Source organism: Calliopsis andreniformis, chromosome 1 (assembly GCF_051401765.1).
Source record: "Calliopsis andreniformis isolate RMS-2024a chromosome 1, iyCalAndr_principal, whole genome shotgun sequence".
Lineage (NCBI taxonomy): Eukaryota > Metazoa > Arthropoda > Insecta > Hymenoptera > Andrenidae > Calliopsis > Calliopsis andreniformis.
Genome location: NC_135062.1, coordinates 9,716,710 through 9,743,637, shown reverse-complemented (window position 1 = coordinate 9,743,637; position 26,928 = coordinate 9,716,710). Strand labels below are relative to the sequence as shown.

The 26,928-nt window shown below is 35.8% G+C and overlaps 2 protein-coding genes across 6 annotated transcripts; one reads left to right on the top strand and one right to left on the bottom strand.

Annotated features, from left to right (window-relative positions):
• The first annotated feature begins 719 nt into the window (after positions 1 to 719).
• Spir (spire type actin nucleation factor) lies at positions 720 to 19,108 on the top strand. 3 transcript variants are annotated; one of them, XM_076382575.1, is made up of 16 exons: positions 3,798 to 3,975; positions 4,515 to 4,843; positions 5,842 to 5,873; positions 5,962 to 6,085; positions 6,163 to 6,320; positions 6,402 to 6,623; positions 7,010 to 7,039; positions 7,482 to 7,745; positions 7,816 to 7,957; positions 11,284 to 11,417; positions 11,490 to 11,748; positions 12,149 to 12,459; positions 12,903 to 13,151; positions 13,234 to 13,520; positions 14,018 to 14,370; positions 18,635 to 19,108. In XM_076382575.1, the coding sequence occupies exons 1-15, from the start codon at positions 3,932 to 3,934 to the stop codon at positions 14,259 to 14,261; spliced, it is 2,829 nt and encodes a 942-aa protein (XP_076238690.1). In that variant the 5' UTR covers positions 3,798 to 3,931; the 3' UTR covers positions 14,262 to 14,370; positions 18,635 to 19,108. The 3 variants fall into 3 exon arrangements, with proteins under 3 accessions (XP_076238708.1, XP_076238690.1, XP_076238699.1); XM_076382593.1 differs by lacking the exons at positions 3,798 to 3,975; positions 18,635 to 19,108 and adding an exon at positions 720 to 1,018 and having other exon boundaries at positions 14,018 to 17,289; XM_076382584.1 differs by lacking the exons at positions 7,010 to 7,039; positions 18,635 to 19,108 and having other exon boundaries at positions 14,018 to 17,289.
• On the bottom strand, positions 17,676 to 26,094 carry Asx (transcriptional regulator additional sex combs). Of its 3 annotated transcripts, none has more exons than XM_076382551.1 (8): positions 25,919 to 26,094; positions 25,512 to 25,757; positions 25,176 to 25,435; positions 23,764 to 24,885; positions 23,402 to 23,683; positions 22,492 to 23,316; positions 22,157 to 22,396; positions 17,676 to 21,015 (listed from the first exon to the last, which is right to left on the bottom strand). In XM_076382551.1, exons 2-8 carry the CDS (start codon positions 25,693 to 25,695, stop codon positions 20,599 to 20,601), a joined length of 3,330 nt encoding a protein of 1,109 aa, XP_076238666.1. In that variant the 5' UTR covers positions 25,696 to 25,757; positions 25,919 to 26,094; the 3' UTR covers positions 17,676 to 20,598. The 3 variants fall into 3 exon arrangements, with proteins under 3 accessions (XP_076238666.1, XP_076238662.1, XP_076238677.1); XM_076382562.1 differs by adding an exon at positions 21,567 to 21,610 and having other exon boundaries at positions 20,891 to 21,015; positions 25,512 to 26,094; XM_076382547.1 differs by having other exon boundaries at positions 25,512 to 26,094.
• Between the last annotated feature and the right edge of the window lie 834 nt (positions 26,095 to 26,928).

The following is a 26,928-nucleotide window of genomic DNA, read 5'->3' as shown; positions in this document are numbered from 1 at the left end:
AATAAATATTAAGTTGGCAGCGACGCGACGTCCTAACAAGCTTTCTCATTGGTCAATTGAAATGAAAAAACGAGCCAATAGGAACAAAGCACATTGAATCACAATTGCACACCAAGCATCCAATTTTCATAAATACAACATTTATGTACATCCATTGTTACTCGTTTCAATTGTTTCTTTATCTAAAGTACCCAGAATTTCTGACGTCCTTTTCTCAGGAAATTTTGCTTACTAATAGACACTCCATCTCGTATCTCATTTCTCAAAACAAACTTCTCATGTGTATTAAGCCCAGTTTCTCGCAAACAGCATTATCTCACATTTCGCGATAAATATTCGAAAGTACTCAATTCGTCTTTATCTACAAACAAACATACATACGATACAAACTTTCTACGCGTGCAACTTTCAGTCGCTCGTATTTACAGATTACCCACATATATACATCATATGAACAGTACAGGTTATGGATCGAGTGGTAGCAATCAGCAGTTACAGACCACATCGTAATTCGCGCCTCAACTGCCGGTGAACATCGACATTATAATGTAACGTTACAATGAATACAAAGCTCGTCAGTTTTACAAAACCCATCGAAACTTTATGTCATGGCTCCAATAAAATAATCGAACCCCCGAAAACTTGTACCGGCGTTGCTATGATGATATCGAACAGGACATATACGTATATACACTATTCGTTTCTCGTTTAGTACAATCCAGTACAATCCCGCAATGTCCAAGGGAGCATCTCGTCGCGGCCGTGAATCGTCTATAAACAAAGTGTCGCGTCGTGCCTCGATTGTCAATGTGCTCGGGGAGAATTAAGAATATGGTCCACGTCGGGCGGTCCAGAGGGAAAGTCCAGTGCGAAAGATCGCTCGTGCACGAAGCTGTTTTCCACTTTGCCTCGAAAACCGACGCGAAGGATCCCTCGCGAACGATGAGCAGAAAGTGATGTGAAGATCCCCAACGTGTGCGTTTCCGTTCTTACATGTCAACCGCTCGTACAACCAAAAGTATGTATTCAACTCTGTATGGCTACGAGCAGTCTCTTCTTAACTGTTAAGTGGTGTCATGGGGTTTACGATGTTTGTAGGAGCTGAGCTTTTGATATTTATGAGAAATATCCTGGGATATGGAGACTGATAAATTTTTTGTAAACTATACTAGTAGTCTTTTATCGTGAAATTGTAGTTATCTGTTAGTATATGTATGAAAGGAATTATTTATCGTGTGTACGTATTTATAAGAAATATTCAAGGGTAATTTATAGAGATTTCTTTTTTTCTCGTGGTTTGAAGTCACGTCACTTCTTGGTTATTGGTGACTGTACACTGTATTTTAAATTATTTTTGATATTCAGATTGTTTTAGAAGCTTGATAAGGTTGTCTATATTTTCTTTATGGAAATTGTCTTTTAGTGGTGATTTAATTTTAAAAGAATTTTGGTTATTGTTATTTTTATGGGTTTTTTATCTGATGGATTCAATTCTACAGAGATTAATAGATCGAGAAGTTGTGAATTTTTTGTATGCTACCTATTAGTAGTCATTTGCCATGAAATAGTTATCTTACTATATTATGTCATAATAGTAATCAGTTAAGGGTTGAAGTTTTCGATTAGATAGCGAGAAAGGTATTGAGAAACAATACTGTTCGCAAGGTGATACTGCAATGCGAAAAATTTGACTTTGGAAAGCGAGAATCAGTCACTGGACAGTTTTCGTAAAGTCGAGCGATAAAATGTTTTTGGAAATGATTCGCCTGTAGAGACAATTTTCTTTGAACTGTTATGGATTATTTGTCTTTCTTTTTCTGATTCGATGAATTTCATGGTAAACTAAATTGTTGTAGGGGAATGGGCGGATTTATTTCAGGAAATTTCGCTCGAAAACACGAGATACGTGGGTCAGTGGGAAATGTGTATGAACTATGACCGACATGAATACGAAAACTTAACCTTGAACTGTTTCACGGATCTTTTTCTTTATTGATCATATTTATGCGTAAATTGTACCCCACTGGCATAGCATGTGATTGATAAGTATAAATAATAGAGAAGTACAGTCATTTCTTAATCCTTCCACCGCGTATTTAATTTTTAATTCGTTTTATTTTTAAAAGATTCATGAATTTTTTCTTGATCATCATCTACTTGACAGTAAATTTCGAAAATCGAATAGATTAGTAGGATCCTGTCTAAAGGATTTAATATTATTTATAATTAAGGTATTAAATAACTATTGTCTGAAAAATGAAATTCTTTTCAGGCAAGTAAAACTAACACAAGTTATAAAAGATATATGAGTGACTTCTAAAAAATCGACTAAAGTGCAACTGCGACTGATAGATACCTTCGAACGTTTACAATTCTCTTGCTTTTTTACTAAAGATGTATCAAGCTAAAGTTTCTATTATGCTTAGATTAGATATCTTAATACAATACTGCGATATTGCATATCCTCGGTTGACCTTCGATACGTATTTTCTAACTTACATGATTCTTTTTACAAAAATCCCAAATACTGCAAATAAGAACATTTCAGTTTACAAAATTATGTACATTTAACCCTTAGGTAGTATTTATACATTTTATACTACCTTACCTTTAATATTTGCTGTGTAAAATATCAGCGAATTAATTATAAATAGTAGACTGAAAACCTATACATTTTCTATTTTTTATTAATCATTTTTAGTAATAAAATGATAGTGATTCTACTATATTATTTTATAACACTGACACCATACTAGTTCAGGATTAAATATGATTTGATTTTTGAGTAGGATTCACTGTATAGGGTTCACTCGTTATAAGCTTATGACTCGATACAAGCTACGAGCGTATAAGAGCGTGGAAAAAAAACGAGAGTCCTAAAGAATTCAAGAAACAATCACGAGTTTATATACGAGAACTTTTTACAAGAAAACTTTCTTGGTTAATATTGTACTTTGAAATAATAGATCTATAAACTTTTCTCAATTACAAGGACTGATATGAATCTTTCTGCGCAACGACGTAATTATTTTTATTATCATTTGCAATATAATCAGTGATTATCATCAGAAGCAACCATTTATAGGAAGTGTTACACGCTACGAAAATTACTTATTGGAAAACTTTTTAGGGAAAGTATTCGGAAGAAAAAGGTAAAGGAAGAAAAAACTTTCTGGTTAAATTCGTCTTATATACAGGGTGTCTCAGAGAAAGGAGAAACTTCGAAATCTGTTGGTAGCCAAATATTATCTCAAAAATATTTGCTTTTGAAAATTTCTCATTTCCTTGAAACACCCTGTACTTATAACAGTTATTTTCCTTATTTTGTGCTTTCGATATTCGGACAGTAATTCTGTGGCGCAATTTTTTTTATGAGAATACTCGGTATGCAGTAAAAAGGGGCGTATTATAGATGTGAACACATTAAGGGTCCATTATATCTTCTATTTGTCAGTGGAATTGTATGCGTGGCGGCAGATGGTAATAAATGTTTATCTGCTGTAATATTATTGCTGAGCGTGCAGAGAAACAGAAAAGATATTTTAGTCAGTTCATTTTCGCTTGATCCAGAGTACGTGCGCGATCTTTGGGGTAATTTAGATTAGGATGTCTCTAGATTGTTTGGAGAGTCGTGTAACTCTGTTCAAGCAACTGATATCTGCGTTGAAAGTAGAAATACAGAGCGAAAAAAGTAAAAATCTTTGCCTAAGTTGTTTTATTGATTGCTGTTTAGAAATTGATCTATAGTGTGTTCCTGCGATACAATTTCGAATATACAGGGTGCCTCGAAAGTGATAATACAAGCAAAAGAGTAATGATTTGGTGATTGTACATTGTACGTAGAGGAAATAGGTCAGGAACATAGAATGCAATTTTTTAATGTCAGGTTGCGTCTCAGAAAAAATTGTCTTTGAACTTTAACCGAGTACGCATGCATCGAAGGCACTCGAAAGTTATGAAGATCAAAGTGTTAAGGTATGTTCTCACGTGACAATAAATCATGATATTTACTCCCATGGCACGAAATGTCATGACCTTTATCGTCGTAAAAACTAGAAGCCACGTCGATATAATAAATTTTGTGCAGCGTGTTCATTCTAGCGCGTGAAAAAAGTAATAACAGAAGAAAAGTAATAATATCTTGGAGATGTATTTTCAATTTACTTTCTCTTTAGAATAAAAATTAGTGTATTTATATCATCTATTTTTGGACACCCAGTATGCTCGAGAATATTCAGGAATTTCGATAAAATTTTAATGCGAGATTCTTATCTAATTTAATCTCGTGCTCTATGCCTGATTCTTGAAACCCAACCGGAAGCAAATTCAAACTGTTTCGAATTATTTGAAAACCCGCGAATTTTTAAAAACAGAAATCCCGCTGGTAAAAATATTTCAAACTATCTTAAATCTAAATAATTTAGTCAAATTTTACCTTGCGGTAGCATCTTCATTTTATATCTTATTTCATGAAATTTTAGTGATCCTTTTCTATTATTTAATGAAATTTCCAGGAAAATGACGACGCACGAAAGAAGTTCACCATCGTGCGACGATAGCCTTGAAGTCTCCGACGATGAAAGAAAAGCGGTGGAGAATAAAGAGGATGAGGAGTTGGAGATGAAGAGGACGAAGTGTAAATTAGATGCCAATGGCCGACTAAATTTAAAGAATATTTTATTATCCTTCAATGCGCCGATTAGCCAGGAACAAGCATGGGCACTTTGCTATCAAACGGCCAAGAGTTTGTCACGTTTGCCGGATAACAATTTTTACGAACTCACGGAGTTATCTCAGATCGTCCTTCACAAGGATGGAGACGTTTGGCTCGGCGATCTAATCGGTAAGATCATTGGATTCTTATCTAGCTGAGGTGTTTTTCATGGAAGGAATCTTTTTGTTATATGCCGCTTTATCGTTCTTGTCATTTATTTTTAACACGATGAGAATGTCGTTCAAATAAAGGTATTACGTACGTGTGAAACTGTTTAAGTTGTTGAAACGTATTAAACATATTGTGTAGTATATGTATTGAATATACAGGGTGGTACAAATAATGTGTTCCAAACTGTTTTGAATTGACTTCTTTTTTTTTTTTTTTAAGTTAGTGGTTCAGAGAAGAAGGGGTCAATCTTTGCATTGCAGAATGAAACATTAGCCCCCCTGAACTGTTTAATTTAAACAAAAAAAAAGTTGATATCTTTATTGGTTCTGATAAAGTGGTTTATAGTACTTTATTTGGACCACCTAGTACTTTAAAGTATAGTATTGTATACGTAGTAGAAATTGTACAATAATTACACTATAGTATTGATATAGTTAATACATAGTAACATGCAATTACAGTATAATTATAGTATAGTTAGGGAATAGTTGAAATATGATTTCTTTTAATTGTATTATGTTTGCAATATAACTGTATACATATATGTATAATATAGTTATAGCACAATTGCTGTTTGTGTAATGTATAATAATGTAATAGAAATAGTCACTATCCTCATTATAGAGATGCTCTATAGACAAACTGATTTACATAAAAACTTTCTTTAAAATGTGACACTTTTTTGTAAACTTATTCCATAATAAATCATACATTACGTTTATCAATTGCTTGAGATAAGTATGTTTAAATGTTTGAGCAATGATAAGAAGAATTAGTTAGTGACGTGGTTTTTTTGATAAGTCTATTAATAAGACTTTTAATAATCAAATGTTTTGAGGAAAGAATAATTAAAAGTTAATGAACTTCTTGGAAATAATTATTTTTAAATATTACTTATACATGAGAAATCTTTATATTTATACTGATATTATAGTTTCTATGAATTCTTGTTCCAGAATCAAAACAACCCCCAGTTTCTGAACGAAAGGTAATTATATGAAATCAAATTAAAAAAAAGAAGTAAAGTGTTTTATAGTATTTTTTTTTAGAAGAAATGTGTCTTTTTTATGTTATAGGTAATATTCTCATTGGGAATGATAATCTTCAATGCACTTGATTTCGGCCTAGATGAACAAGAAGAAAGGCCTTTATCACCAGATCTAGAAGCTCTTATAACGTTAATGACTAGCTCGAATGAAGGTATAAATTAACAAATAATTATTGCACAGCGTTTAAAATTATTAAATTATTAGTCATTCATTTTTCACGATATCTAGAATGTGTAGGAGAAACGGAGGAACGTCCGCAGGAAACGGATGACGAAGGCATCGAGCGGGACTCCAGTGATGCCGATGTAGATGAATTTTCAGTACAGAAAAGTAATGATTCCTACGAAGAAAGGTCGTCAATATATACCTTAAAAAATGTAATGCAAGTAAGTGTCCTATCACATTTACTTTATAAGTTCGCACATATCATTCTTTCTGTCCTTTAATATATACCATTAATTTTATAGTTGTGCACCAGGCATATACAAACTACAGTTGAGTCTGCCGAAGCACATTATAAGGCTGTAATAAGGGCAATCGTAGCAGAGGCTTTGGAACTATCGCAATTTCTGGATACAGTGGTAGCTGATAAACTGGAGACCAGTCAAAGGGGAGCTGCTAACAACGATGGCAATAAACAAAATTCGATGTCTGTTCAGAACCTTGATACATTAGATTTCATTGATTGGGTAAGATACCAATTATCATGTTGTAAACAATATTTATGTAAAACGTGATTTATACTGTAGATTCATATGAACGCAATTCAATCAGTTCCTTATTCCAAAAGAACATACAAGATATTTCAAAATTCGCTTTCTCTATAATTTCTGTGTAATTTTGAATCGCTTTGTACACAGTGTGAAATTACGTTAATACTATGTGAATATTCATGTTACATTCGTTAGATATTTTAGAATATCCGAGAACAATTGGATTCAATTGTAATTGTAATTCGTCTAATTGTAACTCGCCTAAATGAAGCAACTAACATAGCCGTGTCGCATTAAGTCATTTGTCATTTTGCAGAGATAAGATATTTGAGATTTATTGACTTGACTCTCTACCGTTATAGACTGACATTAGGATTTGGAGGGCTATACAAGTATGTCATTGTTAATAATTGTTTGCGCATGTAGAAACTAAATGTTAGAGTGTAGAGAGAATCGTTGACATTTGGCATGTAGCATGAATAGCAGTTGCTACTGGTACTATTTCAAAATATTGATTTATAAAGACTCCATACAAATATTCACACTTATCACCTTGCAAAAATGCATGTATCTATTTTTCATTTCAACTAGATTAGTATATACAACATTTTAAAAGTTATATTTAATTTTCGCAATCTTTGAGGACGCTTAATGTCACAATCACGTTTATATTATTCTGTATTATATAATGAGTGTTAATGTATTAGTAAACGCGAAAAGTAGCCTTTTAAGATTTGTGAAAACCACTTGTTTACACTGTACATAGATTTTCCTTTTAAAAAACAAACAAAATTCCAAGTAACACTGGAAGAATTAAGGAAATGGTTTCAATAGGCAAGATTTTGGGTACAAGTTATCCAAGAATTGAGGAAAGGAGTGAAACTAAAAAAGGTGGAAGCCAACTTGGGTACAAAGACCACAACTCGTGGACGTGGAAAAGGGGCAGAGTTTGAATTAACACCGTATGAAATTCTGATGGATGATATTCGAGAGAGAAGATATCGTCTCAGGAAAACGCCGTCACCAACCCCTCATTTACGAAAAGACGCCCACGCTGTTATTCTCGAGTTTATTCGGAGCAGGCCTCCGTTAAAAAAGGTATTACTGATTGTAATTTTGCAGCTTGTCAAACAGTTTCAGTAGATTTTAGTGACTTGATTTTACACAGGCTTCCGAAAGGCAGTTACCGCCATTACAGAAGGAATGGACACTGCGCGAATTGCTTATGGAAAGCATTAAAAAACCACCGAACTTAAGATCCTCGCGCAACAGATATGTTCCCAAGAATGAAAGAATGTCACCCCAAAATGGTAAGTTACGTTATCTGTTATCTAGCTCCACGATAATTTTTGCATGTTACATGTCGTTTCGCTTTATGAAGCATATTCTCTTTCGTGTATCAAGAAGTTCAATAAATCGATAAAAACTAACGCATTTAATTTATATTTTGTGCACCAATAATTTTGTTTCATATAGATTAAGACTGTTCATGAATTTTTTCATTTATGTGGTACCTCAATAAATCTTCAATTAGTCATATTGTATAGATAAAATGGATAAATATTGCATAAAGCACATTATGCAATTCTGTGGTGTAGCTACAAGTCATACAAGGAATATTAAATATGAATATATATTTTTTTTAGAAATAATTTCAGTATTTTAGGAAACTTCACCAGAAATATAAAAACAAATAGTTTGACATTTCAACTAAATATCTTCATATAAAAGAAACTAAATAATTAGGCATTGGATGTTCAAAATAAAATGTTAATAAATAGAATCTTTACGTATTTGTGGCAAATCGTGATATGCAAGAACATACAAAATTCATGTAAGATACAAAATTCTATACTATATTGAAAATTAAATACAATTTATAGTATAGTATTTGGAGGGTGAAGGAAATCTCTAATTAGGTTGAGCTTCTCTAATTATAGTTATGAAAGCAGAAATTATCATAACATCTGCACTCTACTAATAAATTACATGTATCAAATAGTTTTCCAAATGAAACTGATTGAAAAAGAAATTTAAGAAACTAGATACAAGGGTTCCTGCAAATAAAAAATGAAACAGACAAGCAGAATAACATCGACGTGAATATATACATGTATATCATGGACCAACGATGCAACACACAGCCACGCGGTGCACACGTGCGACCGCATTTTTCACGGAAATATATTTAACGAGAAGTATCCATGCGCGAGGATCTCCCGAGGTGCGCGCGGGCGCAGTGCCACACGGACGTACTCTCCCCTTAGATACTCTCGAGAGTAGAGCCTGGAAATTCCACGCAGCGCGAGCCAGAACCAGTGGTATCCGTGTCTTCATTCTATTTTACAATAATAATTTCCTCTTAATGCTTGCCTCCCAACATTCTCCTCTTCTAAAGACGATCCAAATTATTGATTGCATCCCCTAATGAGACTCATCTACTAGTACATTAGCATCACACATTTCTCCCTTTAAAACAGTATAGACTGTATCCCCCGATAGAAGTATCATAAGACAATATCCATGTCTGTGTGATCATTCGTCATCCCTTTACGCGGTGACTAGTTTCTCGATCGTGTTCACGATAAAAGGTCGGTCTGAATGAATCATGATTGGCGAGGGTAGGCCGGCTTAGAGCCCCAGACCAAGCGCGATCAATAACCGAAAGCGCGGAAAGGGCGAGAGGTGACGTCGTCGCCCGAGAAAACGTCATCGTGCAATGCGCTCTCGCCACTGGTTTCTTCGCTCTTGGTCCGTGGTTGTTTGTTATTGTTTTCGTTGCCCTTTCGCGGAGGGAAGCGCCAGCTCGGCCGTGAAATCGAGTGTCTAACGCGTCCCTGTGCCAGTAAATCAAGCGAACAGAGAGAATCGAGCACCCTAACGAGCACGTGTGCTTGATGTACAGTCCTTACACGAGGATCTGCGGACAGCATCACGGCGGATCGGCAATCCAGGACGATGGAAAAGACGGACAGATGAATGGGGAAGACAGCCTGAACGCTGGTAACCATTTCAGAGTATTTGTAGATTTAAAGTGATGATGGAAAGGACGAAGGGATTGGAGGAATTACGGTTGATAAACATGTTGGTTCATAGGCCGCGAGTTCCTCAAGTCGAAGGAGAAGATCTTAGGAGAGTCGGGAGAAGCAATAGTCTCCGGTTGGACGTCGTGGTTGTCACAAGTAGAGTCACTGTAAAGAACCATTGAAAGAAAACACTGGCTGTTTTGCAGAACTTGGATGGTTTGAAGTGTGACATGAAGGTATAAGAGTTAGATGGTTTTAGATGCTTTAGGGGTTCTTTGTTTTTCTGTGATTCTTATTTAGTACTTGTACATAAATTACTACACTATCATTGTTGCACTTCACATTGAAGACTGTTTTTCTATGTCTTTAAGAAGACCTTGCTAAAAATGATTAGTAACTTATTATTAATATCAGGTCATCCCATAAGTAATGTCTCTGAAGATCATTTAATGCGTACTGTTGTTCTTAGTGACAGCTCTGTCGAATATTATATTCTACCACTATTTTCTATTTCTCAGATATTTTTTGAGGCTCATTCTCAGAGGACTCTTTTTGAATTGAAATGTAAAACAGGAAGAAGAATTACCTATGGAATAACCTAATATAAGATGAGTCTGCAGCCTAGATATTTCCATACGTTAACATATAACAATAGTAATAGAAATTAAGGCATCTAAAATGATTTAATATTATCTTATACCCTCTCTCCCCCTTCAAACTCTCCAAGATCTACAAGATGCCTTGTATATTAGGGAAAAAGCGAGACTGAAGAGTAAGCGAAAGAAGGAATAAACTTACTGATCGCAGGCGGTGAATCCCGCATGATAGTTCTGGGCGAAGTTCCACCGTCACAGCCGGAGCAGGAACAGGAATCCGCGCAGGATGTGGCGGCACAGTGGTTGCAAACCGAAGATCAGACTAATGCCTCGACTACAACTGCGATGGTTAACACCACCGCGGCGACAATGGTACCGCCTACCGCGAGTCGAAATAGAACAAACGTGCCGCCAGTACCGCAACCGAGACAGAGAGTCAGCAAGCCCGAGATCAGGGTACCGGGAAACAGGAATCGTAAGTCGCGTAGAAGGCGCATTACGGTCGCAGGTAATCATCCATTCATCTTCTCTTCGCCCAACACCATGGATAATGCGTATAAAGGTGGAATCTGGTGATGAATGCTGTTCCCAGTTGGTACAGGGTTCCAAAACTTGATTAGTAACCCTGAGCATGCCTGAACATCTGAGTAGCAAAGAAATTCGAAAACTGTAATAGAAGGTTCAATCCTACAGCCACTCGACTATATGAAAGTAAATTAAAATTAGATTCTAAATTATGAGGACTTGTTTTTGTATGATGTATATACGTAGACATTTATACATACATACATACGTAATTTTAATGATTTCCCTAAGCGCGCGTACAGGAAGCAGTAATGTATGTATTTAAGATTTACTGAGGTACCATAGTTTGTGAACATTTTTCCTTTTTATGAAGGAATTTTGATTTTCTCATGTATCATGTTCACTGGTCATCAGCATACATACCACTATGCTTTCTGTGATAATCGTTGATCCAGTTGGCGTCTAGATTACCGGAATTGAATTTTGTAGATCAAACACAAAGTAGTGCTGACGTCAAAGAAAGTGAATCACCTACAGCACCGAAACCTCCTCGGAGGGATTTGGATAGTTCCAATTCTACAACAAGCAGGCGGAAAGTAATACCAGTGGATTTTGATTTAAAGGTATGACGAAGAAATATTTTTTTTATGATACGATTTTTAAAGTCGCAATAAAATTGTTTTTGTAATAAATAGCTCGATGCAGAAGACGAAGACGATGACGAAGATTATAATGAAGAATTCGCGGTAACAAGATTTGAAGAAGAAGATGAAGCTACAAATTACTGGCAACTTAAGGAGGCTTACGCATTCGCGGATAGGGGCAGTGCTCGTAACAGGCACAAAGATCATCGGGATGACGACGAAGCAGGGTCTGCAAATCCTTGGCGAAAAACAGGCGGACTTCGTTTAACCAGAAACGAATACCACCGATTTTGTGATACTCAGCTGGAATGTAATTATCTTTTAGCATAAACAAAGTGATTCAGATAAGATCATAATTATAGATGATTAAAGAAAATGTTCAGAAAATATCAGGTATTCCTCGAATAGTCTCACATCTATTCTGTATTCTTTCTTGCAGTTCAGGCACATTGTTCACTTGTATTTAATACACAATAGATTTTAAATGGCTCCAAAGATAAAAGTCAAAGGTAAACAAGAATGTGGCAGACACTTTAAAACATTTTCTTTAATCATTCATAACTCAAAAGGAAGGACATACATGTTTATGTGATATTTCTTACTTATTTTAGTGTGTAGATTTAGCTCCTAAAGTATTGATACATATTTCTGAAACACGTTGTATAAATTAATACCAGTTTCTCTGTATTTTAATGAATTTTACTTTCCAGCATATGATCTCGCAACGCAATGCCCTTCTAGAAGGGCATCGGCAAGGAAACACGCAGCCAGACGCAGTATAGCCCTCACAGCATTAAGCGGTACTGCTTCTCTTCCTCATTCGAGGCCACAAAGCCGCCAACATACAGGCGTGACAGAGTCAGCAGCGAGTCAAGGGCCGAGTCCTAATATTAGCCTCAACCCTAGCCCAAGTCTGAGTCCTCAGCCAAGATCTAGGCAACCCCGTCGATCTCAAACGATCGCTGAAGGTACAAACGATACTGAAGATCAAAATGAAGACTGGCAAGACGACAAAGGACAGGTAATGGAGCATCTAGATTGGTATAGATTGGAATACAATCGTTGGAAATTTTTTATACCGACTATCTCTTATTTATTATATAGAAAAAGAAGGACTGTTGCTGTTATGTGTTTACAGCGATTGTATACCAGTTTTTATCGACCTTAAAAGTCATATAGCCAATAAATTAACTCTAGAACTCCTAAGTCTTTAATACGTAGAACGTTTTGTTTTTCTTGTGCAGTGTTTTCAATACGTAGCACTGGGGACTTCAGAACATTGTACTCAAATTGTGTATACGATAGTAACTAATTTTTAGAGAATTTTTTATTTAAAGGAAATAAGTGTAGTTTAAACGTTTTCAATTTGTCGGTTCGAGGAATCCCTTATTAGGAGCTCTAGGATTAAGGAAACATGTTTATTAGCGAATTGTACGATATTAATAAAATGTTTCCACGTTCTAGAAACCTACATTAGGAGATATGTTCCTGGATGAAAGACTCTCCTTGACTCTCGAAGAGATCGTACACATCCGTAGTGTGCTTACTAAAGCTGAATTAGAATCTCTACCTGTAGAAGGCCGTGTAAAAGAGGATGTAGAAAAGAGGCGTGTCTGTTTCCTTTGTCTGAAGACCAGATTCGGGCTATTAGGACCTTGGGGACAACGTTGCCGTTTGTGCGAAAGGACCGTCTGTGTGAAGTGTTACTCAAAAGTGAGATATTTTATTGTTTAAAAAGGAAACCAATGTAATAATAATATTGTATTTAACTGATCAAACTCTGTTAATGTTTAAGATGCGAATTCCCACGGAGCATTTTGCACACGTGCCCGTGGTTCTGTTATCGCCTGGTCTGCTCCTTTCTCCATCGTCTTCGGAGCCAGATACCAGCAAGAGTTCTTGGCTGAGGGGCAACGGAGCAGCTGGATCTGCGCCGGCATCACCAGCCTCTAGACGCAAGGATTCGTCGCTAAAAAGCGTGACACCTTCATCCACGCCGACTACGACACCTGTTTTGATACTCACACCGAAGTCGACACCGCCTTCTCATGTGCGCAAGGATTTAGAGAATCAAGATAAGAGGTGATTACAGTGAAACATTTGTCAATATTTCATGATTCTGTTATACAGGGTGAGTTGTTTTAATTCAAGCTATTTCAATTTTAAAAAAGTGTTCAATAGACCAGTTGATCTATTAAAAGGCCGCTGATTGGCTAGTCTATGGTTTCGCTCCAGTGATCATGGATATAAAAGGACTTTCCAAGAACAGGGGACCTCAGTATCAGAGCCCCTTAGTCCTGACGATGCAGACTGAAACGTTTGCGAAACATTGGCAACATATTGAAGTTAGATGCGGCGTCCATTAGGAAGTCATGAATTTTGTGAATAATTCTGGTCGCGAAAGTCTCAAATTTAAAAAAAAAATTGTTGCTAATATCTGGAATAGTTTTGGCGATAATAGGTTGCCACGCTTTATGTGCCTCACCCTGTGTAGTTACGATCCATGAAAGAAAGTTAATACCGTGCGCAATGTTGATGGTAATCTCAAATGTATAATAATTAAAAATTCTGTTGCATAGGAGTTACAAAAGCAGCGGTAGTCCAGCCAACGTACCATCGCCAAAAGCATTTTCTAGTTTTGCTGGTCAAGGCCCGGAACAGCGTCTGGCCTCGGAACGATTAAGAGGTGTCTCGATGGTCGTTTGCCACGATTGTCGCATAATGGTGATACAGATAATTAAAAGCTCAAGAACGACACGGGCTATGATACGCAACAATGTAATATCACGACTCACATTGAACCTTTCACCAGCCTACGTTTGAAACTCTTACCCCCTGAGAAACGATGTTCCATGCTCTACATTTCTTATCCGAGAAAAGGATGCATCTTGTTCGATTTAATTCTGATAATGGATAAAATGCTGCTACGCCAGTAAGTGAGACATGTAGACTAGAGTTCCTTTTCCTTGTACCAGTACCCACTTGTTCCCCTTTCACTGTTAATCTACTGCGAGTAGTTGCCAGGGTCTTCTTGAAACAACGATGAAATCAGTTGCTGTGAATTGCAATCGTACTTCGAAGGTTTAAATGCTGTGCATTGGCTATAAAACTTCAGTATACTGTTGATAACGAAGAATTATATATCGTTATTTATGTTTAACAAATATTGAACGGTAGTTCTTTTATACATAATTCGTTTTTTTTTTTCTTTTCGCGTAGTAACAAATATTCTAATGAAAAAGTTGACGCTGCGGGCGGTATTTCTGATTAAAGATGTAAGATTTGACGATTGCTTACAACAAAAATCTGTTACTATTAAGAAAAAGGAGATCAGGGAATTACTTGTTTCATAAATTAATGATAATCAATGTTTGAAGTACAATGTGCAAGCAAAGATAGGTCTAAACTGCGTCAGTAAAGAGTGATGAAACTTAAAGATTCTAGTGTGAGAAACCGGCATACAGTGGCATCTAATTATAATCTACGTACCTACATGCAGGCTTATATCTAAGTAGAGATCGTTAATGCATGCAAATTTGAAAATGATATATTAGAGTCAAATATTTCATTACGAAGGCTAAGGTTCCGTTTGGTTCTCGCGAATGGTGGTGTACTATTTTCGCTTCTCAATTCAAAGATAATTATTATAGCGATAATCTTAATGGTAAAAAAAAGAGAGGATAAGAAAATGCAACACTAACGCGCGCCATTGTGCATTCTCAGCTTATATAAACTGGGAATCTTTGTTTCCAACTCGACCGATTGTTTCGGGCACGAATATATTATGTACATTTGCTCCTACATTGTTGTGAACACTAAATCTAAGTACTATCGCGTTTAAAAATTGAAATTTAGTTGAGGAATTTATCGTTAAGGGGATCGATACCACAAAAAAAAAGTAAAAATGTTGAGATATTAAGTGTAATCTATATACGTATATGTGCCAGAACACAACATCTATTTCACGCTATTAGCGATGAGAACGAATTATGATAAACTCTGTCCTATGAGGAATTACAACTTTAATTAAGCGATTGCAAATGTGGATCAGTAAATCATAATTTGCCCCATTTCGATTCAGTAATATGCATTTATAACGTACACTTTTGCGTCGTGCGATTCTTTTGTTTTCACGTCATGAGCTATGTACACTTGTTAATTGTATTTCATTCTTATAGTCGCCTTTGTTAATCATTTAATTGAAGCGGGAGGTACGCGTACATAAGCGAAATTAATTGATTGAACTACTCTATGAACCCTTGAAACAATTTGTTTTCTGCGTCCGCGTGACATTAGTGTAACCCAAAAGATATATTTAATTTACAGAGTCAAAAGTCGGATGCACAATTTGTATAATAAGTAACTGTATGAAAATATTCGTTAATTTAAATTTTTGTATGATGTTTGTGATATTAATTTATTATTTTGTATGTTTAATATTTATTATGATTATTTATTGAACTCTGCGTCATTAACGAGCAGAGGTGGTTTCTTTATATTGTAAATATGATTATGCGTATATTTTGTGCGATTTGAACGAACGTGTAGTACGATATTCTTACTCTGTTATGTATTATTGTTATTTATAGTACGGTTTATCTGTATGCAGTTAACGTTTTGTGGCAAAATATTTTTAGTTTGTTTCGTATCTAATGTATTTTCGAATAAATTATTATACTTGTAGGCTACGATAAACGAAAATTGAGGAAGGAAATGCGTCGATAAGAGGTGACTCTCGTCGCAGTCACGTTCATAGAAAATTAGTACAATGAAGTGGCTGTTTTGCTTGCACAGATTAGTGCTGTTGAGAAGGAAATGTACAAACGTAGGCCGATAATAGTAGAGTACAAAAGGAAAGAAGCTGGGGATGCGAATTGCATTATGATTAACTCTAATTACGGTCTAGCACTGAATCGTATACGTATCGGTGAAACTATAAATTTGTCAATACGTAAAGAATATCGGTAAAGTCTACGAATGGACAGATTGTTTAAGTTCAAATGAAATTTATTTATTTTTTTAGTCACAGATAGGTTTCCAATCATTTTTAGCAAAAATCAAAATGATACACTCCATAATACCTCGAAATAATGTACAGTAATAGATTATTGAAAAGAAAAGAAAGAGAAAAATGTAACAGAAAGTACTGCAAGATTTTGTGCAAAAGACATGAACAAGAAAAATTCTATTTGTAGAATGTTATTACAATAAATTTAAAATTCCTTACAACAGAGTCACAATGGTATGACATCACAAGGTGTAAGAGAATTTACATGATGGCAATTATAAAAAGTTATTAATTATATTGATTTACTGTTTTTTATGTGTGGTGTATATGTATACCAATGAATGATTATCAGAAATCTTGTTTTTATGATGAAAGTGACCAAAATATATTATATTCTAATCCATCAAGCAAAATATCTTGAAAAAAAGTTTTTCTTATTCTGCATCTTATTGTAAATAGTAAGATAATTATACTGTTTATAAAAGTTGTTTTTCACTGAAGGCTTTTTTTATGTACAAGTTATGAGTGATTTCTTTTCTTGAAATACTTTTATTGTTACTTCATTTTCTTATATCTACTTTTATGTGTACATAACATGATTCTTATAAAAAGTCGCTAGATGTAATTATCTTTAAAGTCGAAGACCATTTTTTTAATTCCATTCTTAGGCTTTGAAAATAATCATATTGCTCATTTTATAAGAGTCAACTTGTATATTGCATCTATCATTCTCATAAATCTATGTTCAGATATAATAATTAAATTAATAAAAATATTTTTACTATCAATTCCTGGAATGACAAATTTCCAAATATTTGAACTGATTATTTAAGATTTTACACATGCTCTTAATCGCTACATTTATTTATGTCAGTCAAAATCTTAATTAACTCGAACGTAAAAATCTATTATATCCTAAGTTTCTTAAAATATTAATGCATGTATACTTAAATTATTCAATTTGTTTTCCAGGCTACAAAACATTACTGAAAATTCTTCTCTAAAATGCTTTGTACCTATACATAACTTCTAGTACAATTAAGGCAACACTCCTTCATCAATTACCTACTGACGTTCATACGCTAATTTACTTTGCAATGAAATTCAATGAAATTTCGCAACATATCTGCTGAAACTTGCTTATTGATTCATTAATATGACATACATTAAGCCTAAGTGATATAGTTACATATATAAAAGTAATATTTACATGTAATACTGACACATCAGAATTTCCAATGATTTTATTGAAAGAATGAAACTCATGTCGGAAAACAAGTACAATATTGCGTAGCGAAAATTCCAGTGAGAAACATTATCACAGCCGTTGATTCTATTAGATGCACATGGGTGAATGTAAAATCATAAATACAATAAAATGTCGAAGTCTCATTGAAAATATAAAAGTGTACAAGAGAAGTAACATTAAATATATCATTGGAGACAAAAAAAAAAAAAAAAAATTATATGAATATATGCACAAAATATTCTATACATGACAATGTATTAAAAAGTAATACAAATATCGTGTAAAGTACATAGAAAATCGATTTGCAGATGCATGATAGGTCACGAAAATATCTGAAACAGAAATTAGAAACTTTAAAACGCCATTGAAACCGTAGCAAGAGATAGTTATTAAAACTATATTTACAAAATTTGATCGAAATATCGTTTCAATGTCTTCATAACAATATTCTCTAACATGCTGTATAACTTCTATATTCTGTTCCTTGTAGTCATTCGACTATAACGAGCAAGAATTCGAATATTTTCGTGACTCACAATGAAAACTGTTACAAAGCAATGTCCATGATAAAATGTTTATCGCGCTATATTATTTGTAATATTCGTAATAAGATTTGAGAAGCAGTCAAAATAATTTCTGATCCAAAAGGAATATTCATGTCTGACCAACACAGTATTTTCTCCTTATAGACTCACGGCTCATTAAAGTTTATTGTGAGGGACAAGTTCCTAAAATTAACTGATGGTAGCTCTTTTTCTCTCGTTAGAGATGTGAATGATAGTACCTATAAGCAAAACTCGTAATTTTTTAGGTACACTGAGCATAGCCAATTAGCCACGAGTTTATAACGAAGCAAAATACTGCCCTTTAATTGCAGCACCTTTAAATATAGAATATCTTTGTACATATATGTAAAGTGGCTACTGTTGTTTCCGACAGGTAATGGGTTATCGTGTAAAGTACGAATTCAGCGCGCGTCAACGTTGCATTTGGCGACGAATTAATCGGCAAAAGTGATAACAAGCCTCATATAGTTATAGGAGGGGAGGGCGCAAACTGCATGAGAAACTTAACAATTCCATCTTCGGCGTGTTCCACGCAAGTGCCATTTCTCCACAACGCTCACGACCGCCAAATCCGCACTTTAGTCATCACGTACGCTGCGCATATTAAACGAATTTACACGTTAAACGAATATGATTTTATTTACAATTTGAGCGACAAATACACAATAGTTTTCTATCGAATCGCAAATAATACTACTTATCCTTATCAATGATTCCAAATGAAAGGAGTATCAATAGAAAAATCCATCGATATACAATTGTAGGAACGCAATTCAACGCGCGCCTCGAGAAATGATAATGACTGCATATGCGTTGTTACTTCTCTTTAATAAAATCGTGAATTATGTATCGTGTTTATGCACAGGCGCCAACGATCATGATCCGATGCTCGACTATACAGTTGCATAAGAAAATAATGCAATTTTAGATCCTTCTGAATTCGCTTTCGCAAAAGAAGAGTCATGGAACTCGTGATCTGAAAACATGCTTGATAAATGAACGGTTTGAAATGCGAATTATACACAATGCGATGTCAGTAGAACTGTGAACTTTATACCTCACTCGTGACGTTTTATTTCACGCTAACGCGAAGCAAATAACGTATTTGATGCTATCCTAGGAGATTGTTTTACAACAAAGTGAGAGGTAAAGCTAAGATACGTAAATCCTACGTTTTAGTATCTAATGTCATTGTTGGCAATAGATTAATAATAGTAATCATCGATATTCGTTTCAAACAACATTCCTGTACAGGATGTTCGCATAGTAACTCGTCCATAACAAATAAAAAATGTCTGTCTTCCTGTGCTTGAAAAGCTATATCGAGAGGAAAGATCATAAGAGAGCATGTAAGAATAACTTTCCAATATTCTTAGTCAGTGTTGAGATCAACGTGTACAGGAATATCTTCCACATAATAAAAACAAAACTTAATTTGTTAATAAATAAATATTAAAGACTCATATTAAAGAATGTGATGCTTACTGGAAGACGGTATTAGAGTCTGACTGTAAGAGATTTATTTTCATTTTCTTAGACGAGAGGACACAAGGACACAGTTGTAATATTGTAATCATTTAATTATCAAAGCGCTTCTATCTTCTGTTCCATAAAAAAACTCTCTAAAAATAATTTTAAAAAAGACAGTCCAAAAAAATCTTTTTCCTAAAATCGTATCGTTAAAATGTTCTCAAAAGTATGCAAATGTACCAAATTAATTAACCCTCAGTCTGTAACCTCATTTTTACTGATGCTATCTACAAACTGGATCCCTGCATTTATTTATGTCTTTCTACTTAAAAAAATCCAAAACAATTCTTAAATATTCTTCCATGTTTCTAGAAAATTATCCAATAGTTTTTATTGCTATATGTTATTCTATCTTTTAAAATAAGCAGGAGAATATTCAAAACCAAAATCTAGGTCATAAACGACCCAGGTTGCAGACGGAGAGTTAAGAAAAACATTTAAAACGCGGCAAGAGATAAAAAAAGGTTCTTGCATGAAATAAGATTAATACTGAGAAAAGATCACAGAGACAAATCTATAGTTGCAACTGTATCCGTTAATTCTCTCAACTACATAAACCACCGTTCACGCTAAAGTGCTGGACAACAAACTCGGCTGTTCACTGGAAACGCGAAGTCTCTCGTCTATTTGAAATTCATGCAATATATGTTTATTACTTTATCCTTATTCCTTTCTGTTTTTTTATAAAGATCCAAAGAAACAACGACGCACGGTTTCTAACATCTGCCCCCTAGCTCCGTAATTTGATACTCAGCACTCTTATTGCGTGGCTGTCAATTTATACATAAACAATTCGATAAACAATGATTAACGTATCAGACAGGTAGCACAAATACGTTGAGGCCCGATGCAGTCATCATGACAAAAAGCGCCACACTGCCGACATATTACCATAGCACCTCGCATGTTACATTCGCAAGGGGGTGGCGGATCCCCACCCATTATCATACCAGGTGCTCCAGGTTCGGCGCCACCACCTCCTCTACCATCGGTGCCCCTTGCTTTCAGTGTCACCGCCTGATGGGAACCTTCTCCTGCGCTGGCTGGTCTACCTCGTACAAGATGAACTCCTACACCCATTCCAGCAATCTGAGGAGGCAGGGGCGGAGCGGAGGACGCCCTTGGTGCGCTGTCTCCGACGCCTGTCCTCTGTACAAGTATGTATTGCCCTAATCCACCCGTCGTTGCGCATCCTAACTGTGCTACAGTATTGCTTTCTGGAACCTACAAAATTTCGTTTCGTTAGGAACTATAAATCATAAGCTTTTTTACACTGGTACAACTTAAATTTGTAGTCTTCTTTTGTTACAATTTGAGAGGAGGTCACTGCCTGCGAAAAAGTATGGTTTTTGGTTTAAAAAGAGATTCACTGAAATTGATCGATTAGTTTTTGAAATATTTGTCCCCCAAAAACGTATTTAAAGTTGAGTCGCTGATAATGGACAGCTGCTACTTAAAAGCCTATAACATTAGTAATTTTTAGAATTTTGGGATTTCCTTTTAAGCACGTATTTTTCGAAAACTCTAGATCAGAACCTCCGCTTAAATTTGTAGTCTTTTTTTGTTAAAATTTAAGTTGTTGTAACAGTAACAGAGAAAACGTTCTCCAATTGAATGATAACATAATCGAATATTCCTATTCTCTATTCAGTCTATTCTATGCTTTTTGTTCACTCGTTTATTCTGATAATATATCTCTGAAACTAAAGATCGTAGTACTGTCTCCACTACCTTTTTAGAAACTCAAAACTAATAAAATTTATTTATTTAGGTACCTGTATGATACAGTGATCATCACAAGCCACCCGCAAGATTAGCACTGTACACACAGAAAAATATGAGATAGTACGTGTTAAAAGCTTGAGTTTCTATTTCATACGAGTGACTCAAATGCAAATTGCGAAATCATATAAATGAAAAAAAGCTTTGCATACTTCTCTAACATATCACAAATATCATAAAAATTTCCATACAGTTTTTAATTTACAACCCCTGGCAAAATGTTTTTGACCAAACACAACAATACGCAATTACTTAAAAATATTATTGTTTTTAAAATGTAAAATGACATCATATGAAACTCATTTAATATTTCCATATGTTTTATATTCATACTACAATATTTCAAAACTACATCACAAACCATAATATTTTTAAATAACTTAGCTTGTTGCGTTTGGTCGAAATTTTTTTGCCAGAGGTAGTACTATTTTCATATATTAGATTTAAAAAAAATAAATAAATAAATATAAATTACACGTTCCCTTCTTACCTGTTCACGAAATTTTGCATACTTTAAATCGATAACGAAAAAGAAGAAACACAGTGCAAGCTACAATATACTGTTTTGAAGAACGTATCCTACCTCTGCTGACGTAGCTTGACGAGCTGTAGTAAACACATGTCTTAACATAACTGCCTGCGTTTTGTTTTGAGCTTGTTTATTGTGTTGCATCGTTTGCGGTGGTTTCTGAGTTTTGACCGTAGTAACTGTACGACCACCAGACTTATTAGTAGTGAACGCGCCATCACCTTTAGCGAGCAAGCTAGGCGGAGGCTTTAAATGAGCTTTCAATTGATCTCTGTTCGGTGAACTTTGTATAACCTGTAATAACACAAAGTAAGCTAATTGTATTCTACAATTCTTCAGCTATACCATCAGTTATGCGACGCTTTGCATAACAGTATCTGTCGCATTACCGCTTGACATATTTGGTAGCTGCGCTCCAAGTTCACAGCGCCAGGTGGTTCTTTCGTGGTACTGCGAGATCTGCTTCCTCCTGCTTCTTTGTTGCTATTTCTAGAACCTCTCTGACTCCCTTGATTATTCGAACGCGAGGATCTCGAGGACACTGCCACAGTTGCTCCAGGATATTGCTGTTGTTGTATAGTCGCCACCACTTGCCGTGGCTGAGCAGGCACCGAGGTTTGATGCTGAATAACGATGGTATTCTGTGTTCGATTTTGAGGCTGCACACCGATCGTGGCTGGTATAGTATTTGGGACTTGATTCGGCGTCACGTTGTTTCTAACATTCCTCGTATTGTTGTTCTGAGCGTTCATTTGAACGACCTCCTCTTGCGGTCTTATCATATTCACTTGCGAATTTGTGTTCTGTTGATTTTGGAGTTGAGCAGGCACAGGGGATGAGTTGTTTAAAGTTGGAGCGGCGTTTTGATCAGAATGAAAGCTTGTCTGCACGAATCTGATAGATTGCAGCTGTGGGAAGGCGATGATGGGCGAACTCTGGGACTGAAAATTCTTCATTATACAACTCGTGCCTGGTGTACCGATCGCGAGACTCTCAGGCTGAAATGGGGTTCCCTGGACTACTGGTAGTTGGATACAGTTGACTGGTTCCACGTTGGAATCTGTGTTGATGAACTGCTGAGATTGACTCGTCGAATCAGTCGTAGTAGGCGTGTCGCTGCATTCATCTTGAGTAGTCACTGTAATGTTTGCAGCCACTGATCCATCGAGAGCTGCGGCTACTAGTGGCCAAGGAACTTGGAGCTCTTCCTGTGTCTTCATAAAGTCAAAACATCTTTCAATCTTGAAGCTACTTTTTAGAGAACGTGAGATACATGTAGTGTATTATTTATGTACTTACCCTATTGTTATTGTTCATACTATTAACCGTCGGGTCCACTGACCAGCTACACTCTAACATTTCAGAACAAACATAATTATTTGCCTCTCGTAGAGCCTCGTCTTCGTTTCCACCAGTCACGTCTTGCTGATCTCTACTAGCTTCCGATTGTCCTGAGACCACCTGTGTTTCAGTCTCCTCGGTATTAGTCGTACCCATTTCCATTCCTTCAAGAATGGGATACATTATTTCCTCAGGACAGCCCGAAATTTCCTCGTACGCTTCTCGCATTTCTCCCCTTACCTACAAAAACAGGAGTTAATTATTGAAAAACGGTAACAGAAATTACATTTTCTACCTCTAAAAGTGGCAGAAATAATCACCTCTAATTCATGAATGCGTTGTAACGTTTCACTGTCGATTTCCATTCCCTCGGGAATTTGTGATTCTCCATCCGTAGGATTGTCGTGAGAAACCGAGGCTGTTTCGGTTTGATTATTGTTAATCAACGTCGAATCTTCCATAACAATTTCTGTTGGTCTAACTTGCTCATGGGTAGGTGAAGTTTCAAGCATGGTTGTAGTTTCACAGTCTGACATTGGATAAATTTGTTCTTCGGATATTTGAGGGATCTGCTCCTTCGGTATTTGAGGTACTTGATCTACAGCAGTCTGAGACGTGCATTCTGTTAATAACTGAGACGACGTTTCCATAGACGTATGGGACACTTGTTCTGGTTGTTCACTGGGTTTTGGTGAAGCAGTTTCCTCGGGTAGAAGTATTGTGTCTTCTTCTGAAACCTCAAGAATGTGATCTTCCATCGGTTGAAAATTCTTTTCTGCCTCGGGTAGGTGAATCTCCTCATCGTACGCGTTTGAAATATTATCCTGGCAAACTTGCGTTACTACTTCGCTCTCCTCAATTCTATCTTGCTTTTCCGGAAGATTAATCACTTTTTCGTCCTCCTCTGGTTTATCCTGATGCATTTCAGTATCTACTATTGTTTCTACAGAACTTACGTTTACAGACTCTAAATGTTTTTCATCAATTAATGTATGCGCTGTTTCGTTATATTCAGTTGGTAGTAGTTCTTGTATTTCTGCTGTTTCATTCAACTCTTCTGAATTATTTATGCTAGTTTCGACTTTACAGGTGTCTTCTTCAACTTTATCTTCGGATATAATAATAGGACAAGGAGTATCTAATACAGGAGTATCTACATTGGATTCCAAACGAAGTCTTAAACTTGAACGCGTGACGGCCCCACCCGATCTGGATTCCGAAATACAATGAAGACCTGATCTAAGCTTAGGTTCACGCTTCTCACCCCATATAGGTTCAAAGTGTTTTACTTTCCACGGATCTAATTTATTCTTATCTCTCTCCGCTTCCATTTTCAGTCGTTGCTGATTCTCTGGAGTAAATTCTCCTTCCGCTAAGCGTTTACGCCATTCTAAACACGCTCGCGTAAAGAATTCATTATTTAATCCGGATGTAGCAGCATCCTAAAAATAAAATAGCTCATGCATTTATATACTAATTTACAACATTAACATGCTCTAATTAATCTTTAGAATATTAAGGTGGAGTTACTCAGGGACACCAATACTGTTTCAAATTCAAATTTTCAAATTCAAATTTTCAAATCCTTAAATTTCCAATCGTTTAAATTTTAAAAAATTTTAAATGTATTTGCTTTAATTTTCTGAATCTGTTTTTGAAAATCTGTATTTGAACTCCGAATAATAACTCTACCTTGTTTTGATAAGAATTAAAAGGCTCGCATTCATGATACCTGTCTATCGACTGCAGGCAAAAGTTGTGCAAGTTTTCTTTGATACAAAGGTGGTAAACCTTGAAAGGTATGCCTATTTAGAAGAGCACGTAAACTTGTGCTCGCTAAGATACTGGCTGGAGATTCTAGATCCACAAGACCAGCCTCGAGTTGTGCAGTTGCCGACAATCTCTTTGTCGATCGTCTACGCCCAGGTTTCAAACTAAACCCTGGCAAACTAGCCAGAACTTCTCTCATTGTGGCAGCAGGCTCTTCAGTTGCTATGTTTATTTAATATTGTATTAGAAAAACAGAAATCGAGACTAGATTTTATACGAGTCAGAACAATTTACTCACTAGTGTTAATGTGTTGTGTATTGTTGACTGGCGACGGTGGATCATTTTGCGGAGGTGGAGGCAATGGTTTGACAACGATCCTAGGCAGGGTACGGGAATTGCCAGCAGCGATGGTTGTATTTTTCCTGCGCCTCTTGGCCTGCTGTCGTAGTGCATGTTTAATAACTTTTTTACTGTGCACCATGCTAGAATAGCCAGAGCAACCTGGACTAGTTTCACACCCTTCACCTTTGGCAAGCTCTACATCTGTGTCCATGACAGTACCTATACTTCAGACATTGTTGTGTGCGAAACGCCGGCAACTCGAACGTAAATCCACGATACCGTTGTGTTCCAGGAAACACGGGTTTCGTGACGATTTATTTCATATTGCGGCGGTTAGGCTCAAATAATAAACTATCTCTTACTCAAGAAATAAACATCTCCCCCTCAGTAACAGCACCTACATGACATTTCGAGGCGATCGAAAATTGGGTCGGAACGTTTCACTCGTTAATCTCTAATCCATGTCGTTCGTACGGTCCTAAGCTCGTCAAACTTCAACGAATTTATGAATTTCACTGTTCCTCACTCGATTGGCAGAATGCCATTCGGAAACACTCTCAACGTTCCGCTTCCATCGGCCATATTGTATTTACATATTTATACCATGAAAGCGCATTGTCGACATAGAGCGCTTTCCTCGTCCACACGTATTTTCTTCGATTAAATTTTCATTTAACACCCTGTTTTATGCATATTAAAGTTATAAACAGTCACTATGATTTTAGAAAGGAGTAAGAAAAGGAATCTATTCTACATAAAAGTTCGATATGCAGTATAGAGAACTTAAATGGAGCTTATTTGAAAGCGTAATAAAATTCTTTCAATAAAAAGTAGTTTACTTCCTCTGGAATATATATTATACATCGTATTTCTTTTTTTAATGAATCATATAGAAAGCAAATATATAATTTGAGTATCGAGAAGCCAATAAGGGAGGAGTGTTTCAAATCAAATTAAATTCTTGATTGGACAATGCGCGCCATTTCGAGTCTCGACACTCCTATTAGAATTTCGCGTGAGTCGTCCAGCAGCGCTGGTATCGTAATTTTCAATTTATCTAGTAATTTTACTAACTTTAGTAATTCCATAGTCTATGTCGTGAAGCGTCATTAATTTAACTAGAAGAAAACTTTCGATTAGAAGACTCAAGTCTACAAACATTTCCAAACTGAGACCTCATTTAAAAAAAGCTTGCAATTAATATATCTAAAGATTTAAAATTTGCGCCAAGGGACAGTAAATAAAAGCGCCTTAAAGTTTGCCCAATCACGCCAGTGCCACGAATCCGAAATCGTCAGCAACTTGAAGTTGAAACAAGTATAAGAGTGGGGATTTTCCCTCTTTTATCGCGATTGTGTAGAATCTATTGAAC